Here is a 27,729-nt window from a genome sequence, read left to right on the forward strand (position 1 = left end):
TCACTTCTCAGCACTATGTTGCCTTTTGGGTCATCCCAGTAGTCACTGCCATCTGAAAAGAGAAGCTTCTCTAACCAAAAGTGACAGTAGCATTAATATATGGGTATAAATGCTAAGTAAAGTGCTTATAGGGCATTTTGATGAGCATAATATATACATTTAGCCACAGGAGCAGGCATTACATTCCTAAGGCTCATGACCTCCCCAACCATAGGCTTTTAATTATGTTTTTAGTACCAGGCACATATTCCTTCACAGAGAGTGGGCCTCCCGCCCAATTAGAGAGCAGTTGGTTTTCCCCAAAAGAGACATGCCATGATTGTACCATTCAGTCATTTGGCCTGGCTGGCCAAACTTGAGACTTCCATGTCCACTGTTTTTGCTGATGACTTCTGTCTCTGATAGGGCTGCATGCAGTGCAGCTTGTTCCAGCTTTTTGTTAGTTGGTCTATGGAGGGGAGGTTTTCAGCTCAGCCCCAGCTTTATTTCTTAGTGACCTTGCTTCCCAGGCATGTGGACTCTTGTCATCTATTCATGGTAGGAAACTAAGAGCCTTGACAATATACTGTAATATTTTAGGGGCCTTGGGTACCTCATTGGCCAACAACTTATATAAAGGTATTCCATACCTTGCACTGAAATTTTTCTAGTGACAGTCTATGGTTTCTGGGTGTGTCATTATCCAAAAAAGTAGGTTTTATTATTCACAACATCCTGAATTTTTATTAACCCTTCTCCCCCCACCACTCACCCTTCTTTTACTTAATCTCTTCCCCTGACCTAGCTTAGACCATTCTACCCTCAGGAATCTGTTCTTTTCCATGCATACACATACACACACACTCTCTCTCTCTCTCTCTCTCCCTCCCTCCCTCCCTCTCTTTCTCTTTCTCTTTCTCTCTCTACCATCCCCTTAAGTTCCTCCCCTCTCCTTCCTCCATTATGTCCCTTTTCTAGTTTGCTGGACACAAGTGTGAACATTTTTAGCTAGGATCCATGTATTAGAGAACTTGTAACGTTTGGCTTTCTGGGCCTGGGTTACCTTACTTAGTATAATTGTTTCCAGATCCATCCATTTCCCTGTAACTTTCATAATTTCATTTTTCTTTCCCTGTGAATAGAACTACATTGTATAAATGTACCACATATACATGATCCATCAGTTGAAGGACATCTAGACTGGTTCCATTTCCTAGCTACTGTGAATAGAGCAGCAGTAAACATGGTTGTGCAAACATCTGTAAGGTAATGAGAAGAATCCTTAGGATATATGCCTAGGAGGGTCATAGCTAGGTCATACAGTGAATCTATTTTTAGCTGTCTCAGGAACCTCTACACTGATTTCCACAATGGCTGTGCCAAGTTATAGTCCCACCAGCAAGGTAGAAGGGTTCCTGTTTTTCTGCATTCTCACCAACATTTATTGTCATTTGTTTTCTTGGTGGTAGCCATTCTGACAAGAGTGAGATGGAATCTCAAAGTAGTTTTAATTTGCATTTTCCTGATGGCTAAGGATGTAGAACATTTTTTTTTAGATGTTTATATGCCACTTGGTTCTTCTTTTGAGAACTCTATTTAGTTCCTTAGGCCATTTTAATTTGGTTGTTTGATTTCTTATTATTTAGTTTTCTGAGTTCTTTGTATAGCCTCGATATTAAACCTCTGTTAGATGTATAACTGGCAAAGATTTCTCCCATTATCTAGGTTCTCTGCTGCACAAGATAAGTATTTTCATGAATTCCCAGTAGTTCAGTAGTGGTATTATTTACTGAGCAACTAGGTTATATTCAGCAAGTCATTGCCTATGCCAATATGTTCAAGGGTATCCCATCCTTCTGTATGTAGATATCCCATTTTCCCAGCACCATTTGCTAAAGAGGCTGACTGTCTTTTCTCCAGTGCTTATATTTGGTATTTTTGTCAAAAATCAAATGTTTTTAGCTGCCTGGATTTACATTTGGGTTCTCTATTCTATTCCATTGATCTATGTGTCTGTCTTTTTTTTTTTAAACATTTTTTTTAAATTTTTATTTATTTATTTATTTGAGAGCGACAGACACAGAGAGAAAGACAGATAGAGGGAGAGAGAGAGAATGGGCGCGCCAGGGCTTCCAGCCTCTGCAAACGAACTCCAGACGCGTGTGCCCCCTTGTGCATCTGGCTAACGTGGGACCTGGGGAACCAAGCCTCGAACCGGGGTCCTTAGGCTTCACAGGCAAGTGCTTAACCGCTAAGCCATCTCTCCAGCCCCTATGTGTCTGTCTTTATGCCATAACCATGTTGTTTTTGTTACTGTGACTTTGTAATAAAGCTTATAAAATAGGGCATGGTAAGCCAGGTGTGGTGGCACACACCTTTAATCTCAGCACTTGGGAGATTTTTTATAACTGCTTGGATCTTCATATGTGTTACAGGTCTATTTAAGTGGTTAATCTCATCTTCATTTAATTTTGGTAGGTCATATATAGTTCAAGGAAATCATCCGTTTCTTGCAGGTTTTCAATGTTAGTACAGTATATGTTCTTAAAGTATGTCCCTGTGATATCTTTTCTGAATTTCTCTGGTATCTGTTGTAATGGTGCCTTTTTCATCTCTAATCTATTAATTTGTGCCTCTTCTCTCTTTCTTTTGGTCAGACTTGCTAAGTCAATCTTCTTTGTCCTTTCAAAAAACCAACTCTTTTTTCATTGATTCTTTGGATTTATTTTTTCTATTTCATTAATTTCTGCCCATCTACTGATTTTTGTCTTGTCTTGTTCTTTTTCCAAGGCATTAAGGTAAAGCATTAAGTTGTTTACATCTGACCTTTCTAATTTCCTTTTCTACATTTATTTTTATTTATTAGAGACAGAGAGAGAAAGAATGGGCGCACCAGAGTCTCTAGCCATTGCAAACGAACTCTAGACACATGTGCCATCATGTGCATCTGGCTTACATAGGACATGGACAATTGAACCTGGCTCCTTAGGCTTCGCAGGCATGCACCTTAACTACTAAGCCATCTCTCCAGCCCCTATGATTTCTTAATATAGTCAGTGGAAGCTATAAATTTCACTCCTAGGACTGCCTTCATTGTGTCCCAAAGGTTTGGGTATGTTGTATTCTCATTATCATTTGATTTTATGAATTTTATTTCCTTTTTGATTTCTTCATTAACCCATTCATCATTTAGTAGTATATTGTTTAGTTTCCATAATTTTGTGTATGCTCTATAGCTTTTCTTGCTGTTGATTTGTACTTTAATTTCATTGTGATCAGATAGAATGCAAGGAAATTTTCCTATTTTCCTATCTATATTAAGGTTTGCTTTGTGTCCTAATATATGGTCTTTTGGAGAATGTTCCATGTGATACTGAAAAGAATGTGTAGCATTTGGATGAAATGTTCTGTCGATATCTGTTAGGTCCATCTGTTCTATGACCTCATTTAATCCAGATGCTTCTCTGTTTATTTTTTGCTGTGATGACCTGTCAATTGATGAGAGTGGAGTGTTGAAGTCACCCACTACTACTCTGTGTGGTGTTATCTGTGATCTTAGTTCTAATCGTGTTTGTTTGATGAAATTAGGAGGCCCCATGTTAGGTGCCTCTATGTTTAGGATTGTAATGTTCTCCTGTTGGAGGGCTCCAGTTTAATCTATATAAACTGACTTTCCTTAGTCCTAACTAATGTTGATCTGAAGTCTACCTTGTCAGATATTAGGATAGTAGCACCTGCTGGTTTTCTAGGCCCATTTGCTTGAAACACTGTTTTCTAACCTTTCATCCTAAGATACTGTCCATCTTTTGTGGAAAGGTGAATTTCTTGGAGGCAACAAACTGAAGGATCCTGCTTTTTAATCCCGTCTGCAAGGCTGTGTCTTTTAGATGGGGCATTGAGGCCTGATATTGAGTTATTATTGAAAGGTTCATATTTATTCTTGCCATTTTTCTTATTTTGTAGTTCTTCTAGATTACCTTTGCTGTCTTTTATTAACTAGTATTTGAGTATTGTTTATTTTTCCCAGGTTCCTTATGTGTGTGCTTTTCTTTCTCTCCCACATGGAGGATACTTTCAAGTATTTTCTGTAGAGCTGGTTTTGTCTTCATATATTCCTTTAACCTGCTTTTGTTGTGGAATGTCCTTATTTCTCTGTCCATTTGAATAGATCATTTTGCAGTAATCTTGGTTCACAGTTGTTATCTTTCAGAGCTTGGAATACATCATCCCAAGCCCTTCTGACTTTTATGTTTATGTTCACCTAATGTGCTGTTATCCTGATGAGCTTACTTTTGTATGTGACTTGGTTTTTCTCTTTAAGTTCTTTCAATAGATTGTCTCTAGATTGTGTGTTTTGTAGTTTAATGATAACATTCCCGATTTTGTTTCTTTTTTGGCCTTCTATAGGCTTTCTGTATCTATATTGGCATCACTTTCCCTACTTTGGGGTAGCTTTCTTCTATGATTTTGTTGAAAATACCTGGTATGCCTTTAGAGTGAAATCTTTCTCCTTATACTATGCCCTGAATTCTTATGTTTGATCTCTTCATAGTGTTTTCAATGTCTTGGAATTCCCATTCATGGCTTCCTATTAGTTTGTCTTTCTCTTTGTTGGACTGTATCAAATCTGCCACCTGGTCTTCTAGTTTAAAATATTCTGTCCTCTCCTTGATCCATTCTACTGGTGAGACTTTCTACAGAGTTTTCTATTTGACTATCTCTGCTTTGTATTTCTGATTGTTATTTTTTCATTATTTCTATTTCCTTACTCATGTCTTGTATTGACCTCCTTACATCATGAAGTTGGTTTCCTGTGTTTTCTTGGGATTCCTTCAGGAGTTTGTTTTCTTCTTTGAGTCCTTTGATTTCTTTGAACATAAACATAATCTTTTTTTTTTTAATCTTTGTCAGGCTTTTCATCTTAAGAAGTCTCACTGGAGGTCATTTCTGATGGATTTATAATTTTGGTGGAATTGTATTTTCTTCATTATTTTGTGTTTCTTATAATATAGAGACTTTTGCATCTTCAGTTAATTTGGTGCTTGGGCTTTCTAATTAACTGCAATATTCTTAGCTGTGTGAATTCAGACTTTATCTTCAATGTAGGAGTTTAGGGTGCCAGGTGTAGCTCTTATACTGTAAGAGAAACAGCAGAAGTGACCCTAGGTGTTGAGTTTGCCTGCTACTCAAGTATTGTAGTAGACTGAGTAGAGAAAATTACTGGCAAGTTCTGAAATTCAGCTGAGCAATATATAATCAAAACCAGAATACAGTATTCATATAAGCTTGGGGATTAAAACAAACAGATGATCTAATATAGCCAAAATTCCTAAGGGTGTGTATTGCCCCACACCTTTAATCCTTTCAACTAGGAGGTTGAGATTTCTGCTCTTAAATGAGGTCCAAGTCAGCCAGGAGCCAGTCAGACCCTGTCCCCAATAATGGCAGAAGAAAAAGACAAAGGCCCTAAAAATCGGGAAACATAAAAAGCAACAGCAGTCAACACCAAAATATAGCTTATTTGAGAACAGTAAAGCCAACCCAAAATATATCATTCAAATGTAGCACATAACCTTTCCTGACGTGGAAAGAGAAATTGGCACTTCCAGTGCAGGCTGCCTATCTGGGTTTGTGTAAGTAGGCCCTGTCGCCTTTTGGGGTGGCTTCCAGTGCTGAGTGCCCACCTTGATCTCTCTTGGTGCTGGGCTGAATGAGTTCTTCATAGGATCACAGCCCTGACAATTGGGGAACTGAAGGCTATGCAGGGTGTCTGGAGTCCTACGGGAGCTGCTAAGCTGGTACCCTCTATATTCTCCTTCAGATGGCCCCTGCTGTGTTCCCCTTCAGGTTTCTTGACTATGAGGAGGTTGATTGAGTGGGTAAGTCCTTCACCTTGTTTCTGCTCCTGCAGCTCTGTGCCTACGGCTACCTGCTTGGATTGGAGCCGTAGGCACCTCAGCAGGATTCTGGTCATTTGCCTGCTTTCTGGAAGATCTTGGTCTCTCCTGTTTCTCTGCTCTGGTTAATAATAACTTATACACCTTTACTTCTTAGTAGAAGAGTGTTTCTGCATATATCCCTTCCTAAGCTGCTTTTGTGTGGCTAGTATGCCGCCGTGTTACCTAGAATTACTCAAATTTCTTATATACTTTCACTTTTCACTAGAAGAGTGTATTTTGTTGTTTTTCTGCTTATTTCCCTACTAGGTTACTTTGGTGTGGCTTCTACTCTGCCATGTTACCCAGAAGTCTAGATGAGTTTTGAAATTATGGTGAGAGTTTAGTCATCGTGATAAGTTAGAGGTATGTTTTTGAAGGAAATAACTTATTCTGATTTGTCTACTTTTCCTTGGGGCAGAATGGGAACTCAGCCTGGCATGGTGGTACACATCTGCAATTCCAGAATTCATGATGCTGAGCAGGAAAGATCTTGAGTTCCAGGCCAGCCTGGGCTCTATCATGAGACCCAGCTTCAAAAAAACAAAGAGAATAGGATGAATTTAGTATGGATAGATATTTATATTACAGTGTTATAATGATGAGATAGAGAAAGATTGGTCCAAAACTGTGGGACTATTACTAATATACATTCCTAAGGAAAGATTACAAGAACTTGGATGTAATGTCTTGGTTTTGATTTTGATGTATATACTAAATAAGCAGCCATAAGTCCATGTTTTCCTGAAAGTGCAGCAGATAAGATAGTAGAGGCACTGAACCACTTGGACTGCACCACAGTGCTTTGGTGCGCACCCTAGCTGTCTCACAGTTTGGTTTTGTGGCCTTAAGAACATTACAACTTGGGGCTGGAGAGATGGCTAAGCGGTTAAGCGCTTGCCTGTGAAGCCTAAGGACCCCAGTTCGAGGCTCGGTTCCCCAGGTCCCACGTTAGCCAGATGCACAAGGGGGCACATGCGTCTGGAGTTCGTTTGCAGAGGCTGGAAGCCCTGGCGCGCCCATTCTCTCTCTCTCTCCCTCTATCTGTCTTTCTCTCTGTATCTGTCGCTCTCAAATAAATAAATAAAAAATTAAAAAAAAAAAGAAGTAAAAAGGGGGACTGGAGAAATGGATTAGTGGATAAGACACTTAACCTGTAAAACCCAATGGCCCAGGTTTGACTCCCTAGAACCTACATAGGCCAGATGTGCACAAGGTAACAGATTCATCTGGAGTTTGATTGCAGTGGCTAGAAGCCTTAGTGTACCAATTCTGTTTCCCTTTCTCTCTCTCTCTCTCTCTTTCTCTGTGTGTGTGTGTGTGTGTGTCTTTCTCTCTCTCTCTCTCTCTCTCTCTCTCTCTCTCTCTCTCTCAAAAGAACAAGAAGTAATAGTAGTAGTAGTAAAAGGGAAGCTAGAGAGATGGCTCAGCAGTTAAAGTACTTGCCTACAAAGCCTGATGACTGGAGTTCAATTCTCCAGTCCCACATAAAGCCAGATGCACAGAGTGGAGCATGCATCTGGACTTCAGTTGCAGCAGGTAGAGGCCCCGGTGTGCCCATTTCCTCTCTCTCTCTCTCTTCCCCTATCTCGCTGCTCTCTCTGTATCGCTGTCTCTCTCCCTCTCTCTCCTTGCAAAAAAAAAAGAAGAAGAAGAAGTAAAAGGGGGACTTGGGAAATAACTAAGGGGTTAGATAAAAGAGGGCTGGGTAAATAATTCTGTGGATAGATAAAGTACTTGCCATGCAGTGTTGAGTAGCTGAATTTGAATTCACATAAAAAGGTAGATGCTGGGGCTGAAGAGATGAATCAGTGGTTAAAGCCTGCTGGCCTGAGTTCACTTCTCCAGCACCCACACAAATCCATATGCAAAATGGTACATGAATGTATGATACCAGTGGACCTACAGCAATGGGAGGTGGAGCCAAGAGAATATGGAAGTTTGTAAAACAGGTAGGCTGATGCACACATTGTGACAAAAACAAGGGAAACCTTGTCTCAAAACTAAAGGGAAAGGAGGGAACAAACACCCCAAGTTTGTTCTCTGGCCTCCATATACATGCTATAGTATGTGCATGTGCACATGTGTATACACACACACAGAAGCTGAACCATAAGTATCTGTAATTCAAGAAGGGAACTGGGGAAATGGCTTAGTGGATTAAGTGCTTGCCACACAAGTGTTGAGCTACCTGAGTTTGGCTCCTCAGAGCCCACATAAAATCCAGTTGCTGTACAATGATCATTTGTAATGCTAGTGTGCCTATAGCAAGAGAGTGGCAGAGGTAGGAGAAATCTCCATGAAGCTCATGGGCCAACTAGCCTGCATACACAGCAGTGAACAAGTAACCTTGCATCAAACAAGGTAGAAGGCAAGGACTGACACCCAAAATTGTCTTCTGACCGCAACATGTGTACTGTGTCACATGTGTGCCCCCACTCACATGTATACACACACACACAAATACATAGGGACACAAGGGAGATGACCTCACATTTACAGACAGCACTGACTGCACAAACATGAGGACCTAAGTTTGGATCCCCAGAACCCAAGATAGTACAAGTGTCTATAATCCCAATGCTTCTATGGCAAGAGGGGCAGTGAAGACAGGAAAATCTAAGAAGTGCACAGACTTCCCAAGTATGGCATAACAGAGGCAAACACTAAGAAAACCTGACTCAAATAAAGTAGAAGGCAAGGGCAGACTCCTGAAGTTGTCCTCTAACCTCCACGTGCAACTCTCTCTCCCTCCCTCCCTCCCTCCCTCCCTCCCTCCCTCCCTCCCTCCCTCCCTCTCTCTCTCTCTCTCTCTCTCTCTCTCTCTCTCTCTCTCACACACACACACACACACACACACACATGCACACACACACAGATTTCAAAGGAAAAATTAGTAGAAGCGTGTTGGGCACTATAGCACACACCTGAAAGGGAAGTAGTTCAGCAGTAGACTATGTGCTTACTATGCACAGGACCATAGGTTCCATCCTGACATCTCACATTCCACGCTAATTTAGGAAGACTACACATATAAGACCAGCCTGAGCTACATAGCAAGACTCTCTCGAAACAAGCAAGCAAGAGGTAAGAGGGAAAGACTCATGAGAACTTCCACCCTTCCTTGAAGATCTGTGGCAGTTAATGGTTGCTGGGGGAGGAAGAGGCTTTTTTGTCTTCAGTGATGTAGCCACTGTAATTCTCCTAACCCAGTAAACTCATTGTGTCACCCCAAATTAACAAAATATAGCCTTTGTGGTGGTGCCTGCCTTTAGTCCCAGCAATCAGGAGGCAGATAGGAAGATCACCTTGAGTTTGAGGCCAGCCTGAGACTACATAGTGAATTCCAGGTCAGCTGGCGCTAGAGTGAGACCCTACCTCAAACAACAACAACAATTCATGAAAGTATAAAGCTAATTGGGAAAAGGAAAGGGGATCAGTGGGAGGGGTCAAAAGAGGATAATAGGATAAATACGATCAAAATAAATACATGTATGAAAATGTCATAATGAAACCTGTTATGTATGACTAAGATATGCTAGTACAACTTTAAGAGGTGAAACTGACTCCTGTGGCTAGCAAGCTATTTTCTACCTTCTACCTATGTCACTCATGTGTTTCTAGCTCTTCATTTAATAGAAAAGAATCTGTTTGGTTTTTTTTTTTTTTCTTTTTAAACAGAAAAGGAGCCTTCCAAGTTATGTTGGCCACTTAGTATCACAGAACCAATTTGTGTCAAAGGTCACCTTTCTGTGATTTTCACCAGAGAAAGACAGGCCATCTGGTGACATTGTCAAGGCATTCAGCCAAGTTTTAATGTTAAAGATTAATAAAAACTAAACCCATCTGATCTATTCTACTGGTTTATAAATTTCTTTAATGTATCATTAATATCTGCTTCATACCTGGAAGTATCCTTTTCTGCTATATCTTAAATCAGGGGTTTGGTTTGCTTGTTCGTTTTAGTCTTGTAAGAATGCTTCAAAACTATTGGCTTTGCCAGTGAAACTGCAGCTCTGGTGGAGGCTCCATACTAAGCACCTCTTGATGTTTAATGTCTCTCCTGTATTACTGTATAAACCCCCACCTAGCCCCACAACACAATATATGTGAAGGCCAGAAATGGTGTGAGCTTGGGAATGGCTATGATGAGCTGGCAGAGTGCCAGGTAATCATTACTATCTCACTTTAAAGGTTAGATAAGAAGCTTCTCTGCTGCCAAGAGATTTCAAAACTTGTGTGGCATTAGGCCATATCATAACATCTTAGCACATGGATCAATGTTCAATGGATTAAGTTTTTACCATCTTTTCCTCTGAGAACATCAGAAAGTAAATTGAATGCAATAGTATCTTTAATATTGAAACAAACCAGATAACTGTATTAGTTCTAGAAGCAATAAGAAAATGTCCTCATCTTATTTTGAAAATATATTGCTAATAATAAACACTGAGGAAGTAATACTCATTCTGTTCCCGGGACCAGCATGCTTCTCATGCCCTTAAGTGTAAACAGCTGCTCTGCTGTCTTGGTTCCTACATAGAAATTCTTCCCTTAATTCAAGCATGACAAGTGGTTGTAAAGACCCTGAGGCAAACATACAAGTTTAGGACTAAAAATTAGTTAATCTTTCTGTTCTTTCCCATCACTAGTCAATATAAAACAATTGATGAGTGGATTACAACTCACTGGCATTTCATAGGCTTTTAAGTTTGGCTATCTGTCCAGGAGACAGGTAGTCCAGTGACTATCTTGGAATTGAATTGTAGCCTTGGAAGGCATATTTCAGTTTTTGGTCTGTTACTTTAGTAACTTGTCACCCAAAGGAAGGAATGTAGAAGAATGCACACAGAACTATGGCTTAACCAAGAGGCCATGCCTATAATGGTGGCTGATGACTCTAATCTTAGCCCTTGGAAGGCTAAGGCAGGAAGATTACCATTAGCTCAAGGCTAGCCTGGGCTCTACTGTGAGATCCTGTCTCAAAAATAAAAACAAGGGGCTGAGGAGCTGGCTTAGTGGACAAAACCCTTGCTATGCAAGCATGAGGGCCTAAATTTGGATCCCCAGAACCCACATAAAAGCTTGATGCTGTGGTGAATGTCTGTAATCTCAATGCCCTCCAGCAAGAAGGGAGGCAGAGACAAGGGAACCCCCTCACCACCAAAACTTACAGGTCAGCAAGCCTGACAAGCATAGCAGTTGAACAATGAGAGCCTGTTTCTAACAATGTGGAAGGCAAACAGTAACACTCAGATTGTCCTCTGACCTTCACATGTGTACAGTGCATGTACACCTACACTCATACACATGAACATGCACACATAAACGTGCATCATACATACCAAAAAGAAACCAAAAGACCCAAATCTGTTCCCTCTCCAAGCCCAGTTTGGATCCTCTCTCATAAATGGAAAACTTTTTTTTTTTTTTAACCAAGTGGGGGGGGGAGTTTATAGGTAGACAGAGAGAGAAAGCCCTCTTTAGTTGTTCTGGCTCTTGCTTAACTAGTTCCCTAAAGTCTTTGCATGAATACTATAAAACCTACAAAAAAAATCCTGCCATATTTACCAGGACTTGCTAAGTATAATCGCCACAAAACCTTTTCTACAAGCAACTGTTCTCGGAGGGGAGGAGAACCTGCAGGATAGTGAGACTGGGCTTCATGCTCATGCTCTTGAGAGACATCCTAGGCCGGGGGTGCGGGGGAGGGCTGCACGTCTTTAATCCTCAGCATTCAGGAGGCAGAGGTAGGAGGATATCCGTGAGTTTGAGGCCACCCTGAGACTACATAGTGAATTCCAGGTCAGCCTGAGCTAGAGTGAGACCGTACCTTAACACCCCCCCCCACCCCCCAAAAAAAGTACATCCTTCCTGCAGGAGAGGAAGAAATTCCCAAAGGAATATGTGGCAAAGTCATGGCTCCATATGCAAGGCAGAACCTTTCTTGCTGACTCTGGTAGAGAGGGAGAAGGGCTGAAGATTGCAGGAAAGCTCCTTTCCATCAGCTTGGGTTCATTTCCTCAAGACTCTCCCAAGCATGGAATAAGAGCATGGCTTCGAGTCCCAAAAAACCAGGTGCTGAAGACAGGTTACCGGAAGTGCTTACTTTTCAAATTTATATTTGGGTTGGATTACAAAAGATAGCATTTTAATAAATTATATGTGTGTGTGTGTGTGTGTGTGTGTGTGTGTGTGTGTGTGTGTATTATGTATATATAATATAATTTAATAGAATATAATTTGAACTCATTCTTCAGATTCTAATAATAAACATTTGCTTCAGAGTCTTATTTATTTTTTAATTTTTTATGAGAGTGAGAAAGAATTGGTGAACCAGGGCCTCCAGCCACTGCAGTCAAACTCCAGATACATGAGCCACCTTATGTGCATGTGTGACCTTGCATGCTCTGTCACCTTGTGCATCTGGCTTATATGGGACCTGGAAAGTCAAACATGAGTCCTTAGGCTTTGCAGGCAAGTATCTTAATCACTAATCCATCTCTGCAGTCCTAATTTTGAATTTAGTATCTTAAGAATTTACATGTGTTGGTAAAAATTTTACAAACTAAATGTAAGAAACCAATGAGCTGTAACTAGGGAAAGTGCACACATCAGTGTTGTAATCTTTATGATATACAAACATCTAGTAATCCTATGTTGAAGACATACAGTAATTAATTAAAATCATGTAGCATGTGTTAGGCTTGGTACAACAAGCCTGTAATCCCAGCACTCAGGAGGCTTGAGGCAGGGGGACTGTGAATTTAAGGCCAGCCTGAGCTTTGTAGCAAATTCCAGGCCAGCCTAAGCTATATAACAAGACAGTTTCAAAACAAAAATACAAAAATTAGTGTCAAAGTTCATATCCTTGATTACTAAAACCATACAGCAAGAGCAAGCAAGGTTCTCTCTCAAAATAGTCTTTTGTTGTTGTTTTAGGACCGAGCTCTCTAGGTACCCTAGGCTAAACTCTTAACTTACTGTGTAGCCCCAGCTGGCTTTGAATTCCAGGTGCTTCTCCTGCCTTTGCCTCCAGAATGCTAGAATTACAAGCATATGCCAACATGACCAGCTCCAAAGTATTAAGGCTGTTGCTTCCCCTGCTACCACACAACTTTGTAATCTTCTGGCCTTAAGAGCAAGAATCCCTCCCATCATACTTATTCAAGCTTAAACATACTGATTACTGCACCCAACCTCATGGGTCCCAAGCCTGTTGACCTTCTCTGGAGCCATAGGCTGATCCTTTTCCCTTGTAACTGTCACCTGCTTCCTGAATTTATGTTGCTATTTGTTAATGAGATGTAATTGTAAATGTCTTTTCTTTCAGTCCTCCTCGCTCCTTGACTAATATGAATGACACCATGGTTAGCCACATGTCCTCTGGAGCGCCCACGCCCACCAAGAGGTAGGTATGTCTAGTGCCTCACAGTTGGGAACAAGCCTCTACCACTGATTTGCAACTGCCCCCTTAGAAATGAGGCTCTTTGCAGAGCATTTCACAGGGCAGGAAGAACTGGCATGACCCCCCATCCCCGGGCCAGGACTGTCTTAATATTATTTTCTCCTTTTACCTTCTTTTTTCTTCTCCTGACTCATAATACAGTCATTGAAGTTTGGCTCTGAGTAGCACCTGGGGTGAAAATTTCATTGTGACTGTCAGTGAGCATGGAGTCAGAGTAGATCAGGCATGTTTGAGATCCTTTATTAACATTAAACACTATTTTAATAAACATAAGTCTTAATAACTTTGCATTTGATTTATTTGAATATCAAAGATCAAAGATCATTTCTGCTTCTGATTAGACTATGTAAATTAAGTTAATCTCTTATAAAATATTCTAAGTCATTCTGTATATGATTCATAAACATTTGAGTTGAAAGGCTTAAGTCCTTCAATCTGAGTTATACAAAGAATTTGCTTTAGGATCCTTCAAGGAACAAGAAGCCTTCTTTAATTTTCTGTTCTCCAGAATTCTCTCAGGCAGGACTTAAAAGAACTGTATTAAATGGCATGCTTTCTATTTGATTTAAGCTGTTCCATGACTGCCTCAGGGCCACAGCCATTAAAGAATTTTTTTCAACAGGCATCACTCAAAAAGAAAGAAAGGAAAAAAAAAAAAAAACAGACATCTCAATTCACCCTGGGTGGGAGGGAGCAACAACAAAACCATCTTGTGTCATATGTGCTGGTTGTTTTGGATTAATTCAGTTATAGAAAAATAATCTGTGTAATAATTTGACTCAATGGACAATTCTTAAGGCCATTGATAGTTGTTTCCATTTGCTAAACTCCTAGAGCAGAGTTTCTCCAACCTGCCTGATGAGAAGAATCTCCCCAGGCACTTGTTAAAAATAAACATTTCTGGGACCATGTCAGACCCAATGAATCAGGTTCTCCAAGGACAGGCTCTGAAGAGCCTGCATATTTAGCAAGTGCTCCAGATGATTTTGATCACTGAGCCAGTTGGGGAAGTAACCTTAGCAGGAAGCATAAAAGCCAGCTGTAGGGCTGCCCTGGATGAAGAGGACTTAGAGACTTGCTGACACAGCCTGATCCTTGCAGAGACTCACTGCTTGAGCAGGTAGGAGTCCCAGTCCGCTCTGCCTGATGAGGACACTTGCAGCTGGGAAGCAGCCAAGCTGCCCCCTTCAGGCATTGTTTAGTGGTGCAGGGCTCTGGGGCTGCCTGAGGTTAGATGGGGCTCTCACCTAATGTTGAACATGTTTCTTCGATTTTTTAACGGATAAGATGGGGCCAATGATAACATTTACCTTGTGGGATTTATATGAGGATTCAGTATACTCCATTTATTATTTCAGAAATAATTTGGATGAGAAACCCAGTGAGGAAGAGGCAGAGAATAGCTTACAAGGGATGTTCCCACCAGGAGGAACGTAGTGTGTGCAAGCACACCAAACAGCTACCTGCCTAGAGTGTCAGGAACCCTGCTGTTCTCAGTCTTGGGGTTTTTTAAATGTTAGACACCTATAGCATATAGTCCTACATCCTCAGTTTGGGGATATTTCTACTTCAAAACCAGAAGACAAGGCATGTTATTGGAAGAATGGAGTTTGGAAAGTTATGAATTTAAAGGAACCCTTCTGTTAAGTGGGTTCATCTGAGTTCTTCTCTCCCTCTACTAGTTTTGCCTCTCTGAGTCTGTGAAGGCCAAACGTGTCCAGGGTGCCAGGTACAAGGTGTAGGACAGTCAGTAGCCACAACTGATGGTAGCTGCAAGCAGCGGTTAGAGAAAGTCTTTCTTACAGCGCTTTATTGCTTGTGAGAATTTGACAGAAGGGGCTCAGGACCTATAATAGCCACAGCCACTTCTGTAGAAGTGCTGACCTTGGGCATACTGAATTACATCCCAGCCCTAAGTGGAATTGCCAAGCCCCAAATGATATTTGCCGTTTTTTTAAACCAGTTTCAGACAATGCAGTATATCTCCCAGATTGTCAGTATTTCAGCTAGCACCTTTTTCAGGTAAAATTAGTTTTTCAGGTGAAATTAGTCCTAGTGTAGCTGTCACAGCCTATCCATGGGATACCAGTGAACTAGACAGCCAAAACACAGACCAGAAAAGAAGGCTTGGCATTCCAGCTTCAAGAAATAATGTTACTCAGGCTGGAGAGATGGCTTAATGATTAAGGCACATGCCTGCAAAGCCAAAGAATCCAAGTTTGATTCCCCAGGACCCATTAAGCCAGATGCACAAAGTGGCACATGCATCTGGAGTCCATTTGCACCAGCTGAAGGCCCTGGTGCATCCATATTCTTTCCCCCCCCCCCCACCTTGCTGTCTATCTGTCTCTTTCTCAAATAAATTTTTTTTTTTTTTTTGGTTTTTCAAGGTAGGGTCTCAGTCTGGCTCAGGCTGACCTGGAATTCACTATGTAGTCTCAGGGTGGCCTCGAACTCTTGGCGATCCTCCTACCTCTGCCTCCCGAGTGCTGGGATTAAAGGCATGCGCCACCACACCCGGCTTCTCAAATAAATTTTTTTAACAAAAAAAATATATTTTTTTTTTTTACAAGAAACACAGTTACTCAAGAGAGACCACGTGGGACAAGCCACTGCCCTGACATTGTAGCCCTTGGTATCTTAGATCTCAGTTATGTCCAGCATGAGACTGTGACGGCCATGTGGACATGCACTGCATACTATATACAAATGGCTTTTGATGGCTCTGGAAACCACTTGAGAAAGTGTAGTTTGCCTTTTTAAGGCTTAATCACTTTTTCTTCCTGTTATGAGTGTAGTCAGACCTGTTTCCAGTCTGAAAACTGGGAGCCCAGTGTAGCTTCCTGGCCTCAGGGCTTGGTGCTACCAAGACAGAACTCCTTGAGGTGACAGCGCTACCCTCCAGAGTGAGGATTTTCTTTAGAACCCACGGGCTAACTCACAGACAAGAGCAGACAAAAATTGTACTGTAGTAAAAATGCAGGAAAATTTAAGCACTCCAGTTTATACCCTCTATGTGTGTGCACGCATGCGTGCATATGTTCAGGTGTCTGTGGATGCTCTTGTGTGCAAGTGAGCATGCATGTGTGTGTGTGAAGGCCAGAGGATATCCTCAGAAAAGGTGAACAGCTCACTCATTAGGCTACATTAGCTAGCTAGTGAGCCCCAGGAATCTTCCTGTCACCACCTCTCTGGCACTGGGAATATAAACACATACGCCATGCCTGACATTTTACATGGATTCTGGGAATCACTCATATTTGTGAGACAAGTGCTTTACTGACTAAGCCATCTCCTCAGACCTTCTACCCTCTTTAATAGGCAGTGTATACAAATGATATGGTTACAGTTTTCAAAAAATTGCTATATTGGTCCAAATCAAAGCTACAGATGACCTTCTATGTGGCAAAGATGTCAGCTGTCTTGGGTGATACTTGCAATTATGTTCCTGCAAGTTTCTACTCTAGCTATTTGCTTTCTGTAATACTCTTTACTATCCCATCTTGCTGAGTGTGGTCGCTCATATATGTAATCCCAGCACTCAGATGATGAAGGTAGAAGGATCACTGTGAGTTTCACGTCAGCCTGGGCTACAGTGAGAACCTGTTTCAACAAAACAAAATCCCTATGTTGCTGTTTTTGTAGCTGGAAAGAAATTTTTGCCTTAAACTAAAGTTATTTCATAAACATCAGAGTAATACCTTTTAAAACACAATTAAGACAAAAAAACTTTGAGGGCCAGAGAGATGGCTCAGTAATTAAGGTGCTTGCCTGCAAACCCTAATAACCCAAGTTCAGTTCCTAGTACCCACATAAAGCCAGACACACAATGTGTCACATGTGTCTGGAGTTCATTTGCAATGGCTAGAGGTCCTGGCATACCAATGCATTCTCTCTCTGTCTGTCTGTCTGGCTGCTCTCCCCCTCTCTCTCTCTCTCTCTCTGCTTGCAAATAAATTTTAAAAACTTTGAACATTGAAAAACCACTAACCAATAAGCTTATACTTACCCCTCACCTTTTTTGGCTATTGTTGTTTTGAGGTCTTGCTGTAGTCCCAGGCTGACTGGGAATTCACTCTGTCGTCTCAGGCTGGCCTCAAACACACAGGGATCCTCCTACTCACTACTAACTTCCTCTCAAGCCTGCATCTAGCCATCTTTTTCTTCAAGATTCAGAATGTGAATTCTGCTGCTGTTCACTATACTATTTTCCTATTTTAAGTTACCTTTTATCCAGACTATCATGAATAACAATATCTTGGGCTGGAGAGATAGCTTAGCAGTTAAGGCACTTGCCTGCAAAGCCTAAAGACCCATATTCGCCAGATGCAAAAAGGTGAGACAAACACATGCCCATTAGGTGGTGCAAGCATCTAGAGTTCTATTGTTGTGGCTGAGGCCCTGGCCAATTCTCTCTTTCTATCTTTGTCTCTCTCTCTTTAAAAGAAGCAATATCTTGCCCAACGTGGTGGCGCACACCTTTGATCCCAGCACTTGGGAGGCAGAGGTAGGAGGATCCCTGTGAGTTTGAGGCCACCCTGACTACATAGAGAATTCCAGGTCAGCCTGGGCTAGACTAAGAACCTACATAATAAAACCAAAAAAGAAACAAAAAACAATATCTTGCAGCTGAACTAGCTCAGTTGGGAGAGCATTAGAGTGAAGATCTAAAAAAAGAACAGTATCTTTATTTTTAAATATCTTTTAACGTTTTAGCTTTAATTGTGAATATTTAAATAACTGTATATAATAATGAAAGCCTTCAATATGAAGCTCTTTTTGTGCATTCAGTTCTATGTGAGTTACTTCTTAAATTTCAGGTATTCAAATCTACAGTAGGCACAAACGCACAAAGCAAAGGTGAAAGCAGCATAGGGCGGGAGCACACACAGACCATAGGCCACAAAATGCTCTTCGTCCCTGACCTTCTGTCTTGGGTGCCATCACCCTCCCACTGATGTTGGGACAAATGCACTGCCCTAGTATTGACACAGACACTCCCAGTGCTACTGATAGCTCCAACATACCCTCGCTGTGTTTCTGCAGGGGTGAAGGACTCTTGGAGCCTGGACTGTGTGCTACCATCCATCCTGGACATGTGTAGTGGACCATGCCTGGCAGACCTAAGTGATTAGAGCATTACTTCAGAAGAAGTTTATGCTGTTAAGAAAGAGAGAGAGGGCTGGAGAGATGGCTTAGCGGTTAAACGCTTGCCTGTGAAGCCTAAGGACTCCAGTTCGAGGCTCGGTTCCCCAGGTCCCACGTTAGCCAGATGCACAAGGGGGCGCACGCATCTGGAGTTCGTTTGCAGAGGCTGGAAGCCCTGGCGCGCCCATTCTTTCTCTCTCCCTCTCTCTTTCTCTCTGTGTCTGTCGCTCTCAAATAAATAAATAAATAAAAATTTTAAAAAAAGAGAGAGAGAAGCCGGGCATAGTGGCGCATGCCTTTAATCCCAGCACTCGGGAGGCAGAGGTAGGAGGATTGCCATGAGTTCAAGGCCACTCTGAGATGACAGAGTTAATTCCAGGTCAGCCTGGACCAGTGTGAGACCCTACCTCAAAAAACTCAAAAAAAAAACAAAACCCCCCAAAAAAAGAAAGAGAGAGAGTATGGGAAAAGAAAATAACAGGTCACTAGCAAACCACTTTTTGCTGCCCAGCACACAGTATGTCTATGTGTGCACACATGTACACACACTATCCCAGGCATGCTCCAGCTTCCAGAATTTCCCTCCTTTACATCAAATAGTTCTCAGTATACAGCTGCACACGCTGTCATGCCTTTTCTGGGCCCTGTCTACCTACCAAGGAAAGCACAAGGTCCACGATATCTGACACAGATTAGTGTCTTTCTGTGCTGTGATTCATTTACCTTTTAATTCATAGACCAGATAATATCGTTTTCTCCAAATGGTACATTTTAAGTAGTCCTATAGCTAGTTTACAAAGGTAAATGCCTGAAAATCAGCCGGGTGTGGTATCACACCCCTGTAATCCTGGCACTCAGTAGGCACAGGCTGGAGGATCAAAAATTCAAGGCCACCAGCTATAGCGCTCCTAGGCATATATCCAAAGGACTCATCTCATTTCCTTAGAAGTACATGCTCAACCATGTTTATTGCTGCTCAATTTATAATAGCTGGGAAATGGAACCAGCCTAGATGTCCCTCAACAGATGAGTGGATAATGAAGATGTGGTACATTTATACAATCGAGTTCTACTCAGCGGTAAAGAAAAATGAAGTTATGAAATTTGCAGAAAAATGGATGGACCTGGAAAGTATTATACTAAGTCAGGTAACCCAGGCCCAGAAAGCCAAGCGCCACATGTTCTCTCTCATATGTGGATCCTAGCTACAGATGACTGGGCTTCTGCGTGAGAATGAAAATACTTAGTAGCAGAGGCCAGTAAGTTGAAAAGGAGACATAAAGGGTGGAGAAAGGAAGGGAGGAGGCTACTTAATAGGTTGATATTGTATATATGTAATTACAATGATTGTAATGGGGAGGTAATATGATGGAGAATGGAATTTCAAACGAGAAAGTGTGGGGGTGGGGAGGGAGGGAATTACCATGGGATATATTTTATAATCATGGAAAATGTTAATAAAAATTAAAAAAAAAAAATTCAAGGCCAGTCTATGATACATCATGAGACCCTGCCAAAAACACAACAGGGCTGGAGAGATGGCGTAGCGGTTAAGGTGCTTGCCTGCGAAGCCTAAGGATGCATGTTTGACTCTTCAGATCCCATGTAAGCCAGATGCACATGGTGACACAGCATGCAAGATTGCACGTGCACATAAGGTGGCACTTGTGTCTGGAGTTCAATTACAGTTGCTGGAGGCCTTGGCATGCCAATTCTCTTTCGTTCTTGCTCCCACTCTCAGTCTCTTGCATAAAAAAAATAAGGCCAGTCTCACACTCCAACAGGAGGACATTACAATCCTAAACATACATGCACCTAACATGGGGACTCCCAAATTCATCAAATAAACACTATTAGAACTAAGGTCACAGATAACACCAAACACAGTGGTGGTGGGTGACTTTAACACCCCACTGTAATCAATTGACAGGTCATCCCGGGAAAAAGTAAACAGAGAGGCATCTGGACTAAATGAGGTCATAGAAGGAATGGACCTAACAGATACATACAGGACATTTCATCCAAATGCTGCAGAACATACATTCTTTTCAGCAGCACGTGGAACATTCTCTAAAATAGACCATGTATTAGGACACAAAGCAAATCTTAACAAATTCAGGAAAATTGAAATAATTCCTTGCATTCTATCTGACCACAATGGAATCTTTAAAAAGGCCAGTTTGTTGGGCTTGCCTCAAAAAATAAGTGCTATGAAGAGATGATTATTGGGGCTGGAGAGAACCTTAGCAGTTAAGGCACTTGTCTGCAAAGACTAAGGACCCAGGTTCGATTCCCCAGTACCCACATAAGCTAAATGCACAAGGTGCCGCATGCATCTGGAGTTTATCTGCAGTGACTGGAGGCCTGGCATGCCCATTCTTTCTTTATATATGCCTCTTCCTCTCTCCCCCTTCCTCTCATGAATAATAAATTAATAAATGAAACCAGCTGGGCATGGTGGCACATGCCTTTAATCCCAGCACTTGAGAAGCAGAGATAGGAGGATTGCTGTGAGTTCAAGGCCACCGTGAGACTACATAGTCAGCCTAGACTAGAGAGAGACACCTCAAAAAACTAAAAAAAAAAACCTAAAAAATTAAAAAAGAAACCAAATAAAAATATCCGCAAATAAGATAGTTGCAACTAAGAAAAGTGAAGAAAAAGTAACAGTAACATGACATATTAAGCTATATCTGCCAGTCATTATTTCAAAAACACCACTAAAATGACAGTAAAAAGATTTTTAAAACTAAGGAACCCCAAGGAATAGAAAAAATAGAAGCACTAGCAATCAAATTTTGGAAATAACCAAACAAGTGGATGAGTGATTCTGAATTAACAAACTAAAGAAAGTAAAAATAAATTAAGTTAAAAAACTGGAAGTGTAGCTAAATGGTAGAACACCTAACTAGCAGGTACAAAGCACAGGATTGGAGCCTAAGCCCTGGCAGGGTAATGCTTGGAGAAAAACTCTGCACACCTACATAGGGAGTCATTTGCTAGGAGTCTTAACTAAGCCCGAAACATTATCACTTAGAACTTTGTTTAGTGGGCTGGAGAGATAGCTTAGTGGTTAAGCACTTGCATGTGAAGCCTAAGGATCCCAGTTCTGGGCTCAATTCCCCAGGACCCATGTTAGCCAGATGTCCATCCGGGTGCATGCATGTCTGGAGTTCTTGTTTGCAGTGTCTGGAGGCCCTGGCATGCTATTCTCTCTTTCTCTCTCTGCCTCTTTCTCTCTCTTATCTGTCGCTGTCAAATAAATAAATAAAAATTTTTTAAAAAATTTTAAAGAGTTTTGTTTAGTGTAAACAAACTTGAAAAGCAGTTTTTAAAGACCAGAAGGTATAAATATTATTTCTAAACTGGGAACAGGACCAAGTTAAGAGATGAGTTGCTATTAAAATGGTTTTCTGGGGCTGGGGAGATAGCTCAGCAATTAAAGGAGCTTTCTTGCAAAGCCTATAGAGTCTAGTTCAATTCCCCAGTACCTACATAAAGCCAGATGCACAAAGTGGTGCATGTGTCTGGAGTTTGTTTGCAGTGACAGGATGCCCTAGTGTGCCCATTCTTACTCATTTGTTCTCATTCTCTCTCTCTTTCTCCTGTCTTCTCTCATAAATAAATAATGGCTTTCTGTCTAGGGAGAGCTTATCAAGTGAGCCACAGGATAGGGCAAAATGATGAGAACCATTGTCTGCTGGTTTTGTAGGTGGAGATTATGAAAACTGAGAATGAGGCAAAATGATATATTGGTCAAACCACAGCCTTGCCATATGTGGGCTCAGTTCACTGAGTTTCTTCCTACCTGTGAAGTGAGGAAATAGTGTCTGATTGAAAAGCAAAAAGTACTGAGAGATTCAGGAAACAACTGTCCTGCTTGCATTCTAATCTCTCCGAATCAATGCCGGAATTATTTTCTTCCTCAGTCTTCTTTTGAAAGACAGAAAAGAAGAATAATTGAAAACTAACACATAATCAGAAGAAACTGCAGGGCCCTCAGTGTTAGCAGGTGCTTAAATCCTCCCTGGGCCTGGGTACACTGCCAGTTTTCAACCACTTCTGGGTTAGGATTAGATACCATTAGATTGCATTAAAGTTTTAAGGTAATATCTTTTCACCAACTTTTAACTCAGACCAGTACAAACATAAAAATACTAATTTCCAAGCTCATACTTAAAAACATAAGTTTGAAAATTTGAAGCTGACAGAAGCATAGTGAACAGGTAGCTTCCTCCTGTCATGGGACTGAGTCTGACATCACATCTATTCAGACAGGTGGCACACAGCACAGAGAAGGAACTGGGTGAAATGTCATTCAATGTTATGTTCAGTCTGGATGTGGGCATGGTGGACCGAGGAGAGGATATTGTTCCAGATTCCTTCCTGGTTTGTGTTAAGGTACCTTTCATCAAATACAGGAGGAAGACCTAGACAGCCAGCCAACAAGCTTATGGTGAATTAGAGGTGCCTGTGGTACCCCATAATGCAAACTTGTCTCATCCAGCTTCTTCCATCTACCCCAGATTCACACCAGCAAAGTACATACAGAAGTGTAGAAAGAACAGCCGGTAGAAAACACACACACACACTTTTCTTTTCTTTTTTTTTGTTTTTGATTTTCGAAGTAGGGCCTCACTCTAGTCCGAGCTGACCTGGAATTCACTGTGTAGTCTAAGGGTGCCCTCCTACCTCTGACTCCCAAGTGCTGGGATTAAAGGTGTGTACCACCACGCCCCGCCATGCACACTTTTCTCTCTACCTCTCCCAACAGAACTTTTTTTCCTTCTTTTTGAATAATTTTATTTATTTGCAAGGAGGGTACTCAGAGAGAGAGAATGGACGCACCAGGGCCCCTAGACGCTGCAACCACTCCCCTCCCCCAGTTCAATCATTTCTTTCTCACTTCTGGACCTCACACTTCACACTCCCCTCCCCCAGCTCAGTCATTTCTTTCTCACTTCTGGACCTCAAACTTCACACTCCCCTCCCCCAGCTCAGTCATTTCTTTCTCACTTCTGGACCTCAAACTTCACACTCCCCTCCCCCAGCTCAGTCATTTCTTTCTCACTTCTGGACCTCAAACTTCACACTCCTCTCCCCCAGCTCAGTCATTTCTCACTTCTGGACCTCACACTTCACACTCCTCTCCCACCCAGAGAGATTTCATGAATTCAAGTCTGATGATGTTATTATGTTTAAAACTTTGCAGTGGCTCTTTTTTTTCTTTCACATTATAACCATATTTGGTTATGGTTATAATTCCCTTGGTAACCATATTTTTCTATCTTTTGTGGTGCTAATTGTATACCACCACTAGCCACACGTGGCTATTGAGCACATGAAATGTGGTAAAGATAATAACTTTTAATTTGAATTAATTAGGATTTAAACAGCTGCGCATGGAAAAGAAAGTAGATATGTTTTCTCTTCCGTCATGATTTTCATTTGGAAGATTTTAATGAATTCAGGGTGGGTAAAGAAGTCCTTTGACAAATTGAGATAACATCATCACCTCACCATTTCATCAGTGATAGTGAATGATATGGACATGTCTCAGAGAGGTCATTGTCTATAACCTGGCTGATGCAGAGAATCTATAAGACCCTGGCAGGCTCCTTTGTCTGGCTCAAAGGTTCTCACTAGACGACATCAGTTCTTTTCTCTTTAGCTTGTAGTAAAATGAGATCCCAAGGTAATGAATTAAAAAAATGTCTTTCCCTCACTCCCTTTCCCTGTTCAAAGGTTTGGGTCCTTTGAGGAGAGATGATCCAGTCAGGGACTACCCATATATCTTTTCAATTCATCTTTCCCACATAACTGTACTGGCATTGTGGTTTTTGGGGTTTTTTTTTTTTTTCTTTTTGGTTTGTTTTTTAGTGACAGGAGAAAAGGGGTCTGTTTTGCTCCCAGGATTATTTGTGGTGTGCTATAAATGACATGTTAGAGAAATTAATATTTCTTGCCTTGTACATCTGAGAGTCTCAGTATTTGAAAAGTAAGCTCCTATGTTGACTGTATAGTAATGAGTGCACTTAACTGTATAAGTTACCATGATGCTGTCACAGGGTAAACCTTGACATAGGATGGTCTCCAACTATCACCTTCTGCAGGAACTCTCCTGTGCTGCACATTGTGTGTCCCTACCTTGTCCTTAGTTCCAAAGGGACATTCTCACTGAAGTCACTGGGTATTCTGAATGTTTGAATTTTTTAATTTTTATTTATTTATTTGAGAATTACAGGCTGACAGAGAAAGAGAAAAAGAGAGAGGCAGAAAGAGAATGGGTGTGCCAGGGCCTCCAGCCACTGCAAACAAACTCCAGATGCATGTGCCCCCTGTGCATCTGACTTACATGGGTCCTGGGGAATTGAGCCTTGAACCAGAGTCCTTAGGCTTCACAGGCAAGCATTTAACCACTAAGTCATCTCTTCAGCCCAGAATGTTTGAATTTTAATTAGACTCTTTCTGGATTTTGCTTAGCACCTTTGACTGGTCCCAAATTTCTCCTACTGTACCAAAAGTGCTAATATTTACTCAAACCTGAGGGCTGTCTAAAGTTAAGGAATTATCTCCTAATTTGCCTTTGAAATCTGCTGGCTTTGTCCTTTGATGGTAGAGGACACTGGAAAGATCTGAATTTATTATATATTTTTTTTAAAAAAAAAACTTTGTGTTAGGCTGGGGACTTGCCGAATGGCTGGTTCACCATGCTTGCTTGCACATCCTGCTGCCTGGGCTCTCTCCCAGGGCTTGCATACAGCCATATGCACAGTGATGCTCGTGCCTGCAACGTGTTTGCAGTGACGAAGACCCTTGATGTGGCCATTCTTTCCCTCTTCTCTCCTTTCCTTCTCCTCTCTCTCTTTCTCTGCTCTTAAATAAAAAATGTTTTTGAAAACTTATCTATAGCTTCCATAAATATAAACAACATGCCATAATCATAATCCCTTCCCACCATCCTCCCTTTTTTCCTTTCTAGTCTCCTCTTCGCAGAATCCCATCTTCTTTCCAACTTGTCTTTCTTCTATTTTGATACCATTTTTTCCTTCTGTTATGAAGATCTTTTTTTTTTAATATTTTTTTATTTATTCATTTGAGAGTGACAGACACAGAGAGAAAGACAGATAGAGGGGGAGAGAGTGAATGGGCGCGCCAGGGCTTCCAGCCTCTGCAAACGAACTCCAGACACGTGCGCCCCCTTGTGCATCTGGCTAATGTGGGACCTGGGGAACCGAGCCTCGAACCGGGGTCCTTAGGCTTCACAGGCAAGCACTTAACCGCTAAGCCATCTCTCCAGCCCTGTTATGAAGATCTTATGTAGTAGTGTCAGGCACTATGAGGCCATGAATGTCAAAGCCAATTTGTGTCTGGAAGACAGCATTGTAAACATTCCTCCCCTTTCTTTGCCCTTACATTCTTTCTACCCCCCTTTCACAATGGACCCTGAACATTGAAGGGTATAATAGAGATGTTTTACTTAGGGCTGCACACTCCACTGTCACTTCTCAGCACTTGAGTGAGTTTTGAGTCACCCCAGTGGTCACTGCCATCTGAAAAGAGAAACTTCTCCAACCAAAATTGAGAGTGGAATTAATAGATGGGCATAAACATAATTATTTGCAAACAGTGATAGATAGAAGAGAGAAAGAGAAAAAAATGCGTGTGCCAGGGCCTCAGGCCACTGCAAACGAACTCCAGATGCATGCATCTCTTTGTGGTACTGGAGAGCCAAAACTGGGCTTTGCAGGCAAGTGCCTTAATTGATGAGCATCTCTAGCACCAATATAAGGATTTAGAGAGTAGTCATTCAACAGTAGTAGTTTCTCTGCTAGGACTTAATGACCTCTTCCATAGGCTTTTCATTAGGTTTTCAGTACCAGGTAGGAATTTGTCCCTGTGGAGCAGGCCTCAACTCCAGCCACAGAACAGTTGGTTTCCCCCATAACAGACATGCCAGCATTGCACCAGTTGGTAAATTTAGCCTGGCTGGCCAGCCATAAAGCTTACAGAGTCCACTGCTGGCTAACACTGTTGATGAGTTTTCTCCCCCAACAGGCTGCATAGGTCTTTGCAGCATCCTGACAGCTAGGGTTTGCAGTTTAGCTACAACTTGATTTCTCAGTGACCTGGCAGCCCAAGCATGCGGTGTCTTCAGCAATGGGATCTTACCACCAAGTTCTGGTGGGCAACTAAGGACCTTCACAAATGTTTTGGGGTGTCAGGGACCTCCTTGGCCAACAGCTCACTGGAAAATATATTCCATCCTTGGCCCTGAAAATTTTCTAATAACAATTTGTGGCTTCTGGGAACAACATTATCCACCTCCACAGGATACTTCCGTCCAAAGTCTGTCTATTTTAACATATATTATTAACTACCAAAGAAGTAGGTTTTCATATGGCTTATTCGTGACATCTTAAATTTTGACTAACCCTCCTTCCACCCTCTCCTTTCCTCCATCCCCTTCCCTGACCCAACTTAGACCATTTCAACCCCAGTATTCTTACCCTCTACTTACGTGTCTACTATACCCTCCCTCATGGCTCCTTTCTAGCTTCCTGGCCTCTACTACTGACTTTTACTCCAAGTCACATACAAATCTAAACATTTCAAGCTGGGATCACATTTGAGGGAGAACATGAAGCATTTGATTTTTATGAGCCTGGGTTACCTTACTTGGTTTAGTTTTTTCTAGATTAATCCATTTTCCTATATATTTCATAATTTTTTTTACAGCTGAATTCATATAGCATTCCTAATAGAACCTCTGTGACATATGTTTCTTGAGGTGCTTCAGTCTGTTGGACCAAATGGTCTTATTTCTTCCTAGCCTTTTATTTAGCAGATGAAAAATGAAGGGAGGGAGGAGGGACTAAATTGAATTCCAAATTAGAATGAACTGAACTTTTTGTTATGCTCTAAATTTCAGTGGAGCTGAAGTTTGGTCTCTTCCTTCTTTGGTGTCCTTCCTTAGTCTCCCTTATCAATTAATGTAGCTCCATCACCCTTCATATGCCAGAATTCTTCAGGTCTCTCTACCTCCCCTACAATCATACAGTCTCCTGAGTTCCAGAACTATTTCTGCTGAAGTGTTTCATAGACACTTCAAATTTCACCTATATACATCTAGCTTCCTACCTGCCTTCTTGCACCTGTGTTCGCTTCATCTTCATGAGAGGCAACACTGTCCACCTC

General features: G+C 41.5%; 1 protein-coding gene across 9 annotated transcripts in view; it reads left to right on the forward strand.

Annotated features, from left to right (window-relative positions):
• Positions 1-27,729, forward strand: part of Dtnb (dystrobrevin beta) — a 395,702-nt gene that overhangs the window by 274,198 nt on the left and 93,775 nt on the right. For all 9 annotated transcript variants that reach the window (XM_045151240.1, XM_045151239.1, XM_045151241.1 and 6 more), the window contains one exon: positions 13,249-13,326. In XM_045151240.1, the coding sequence (XP_045007175.1) occupies positions 13,249-13,326 (78 nt within the window). The remainder of the gene's footprint in view (positions 1-13,248; positions 13,327-27,729) is intronic.

The sequence above is a fragment of the Jaculus jaculus genome, chromosome 5 (genome assembly GCF_020740685.1).
Source record: "Jaculus jaculus isolate mJacJac1 chromosome 5, mJacJac1.mat.Y.cur, whole genome shotgun sequence".
NCBI lineage: Eukaryota > Metazoa > Chordata > Mammalia > Rodentia > Dipodidae > Jaculus > Jaculus jaculus.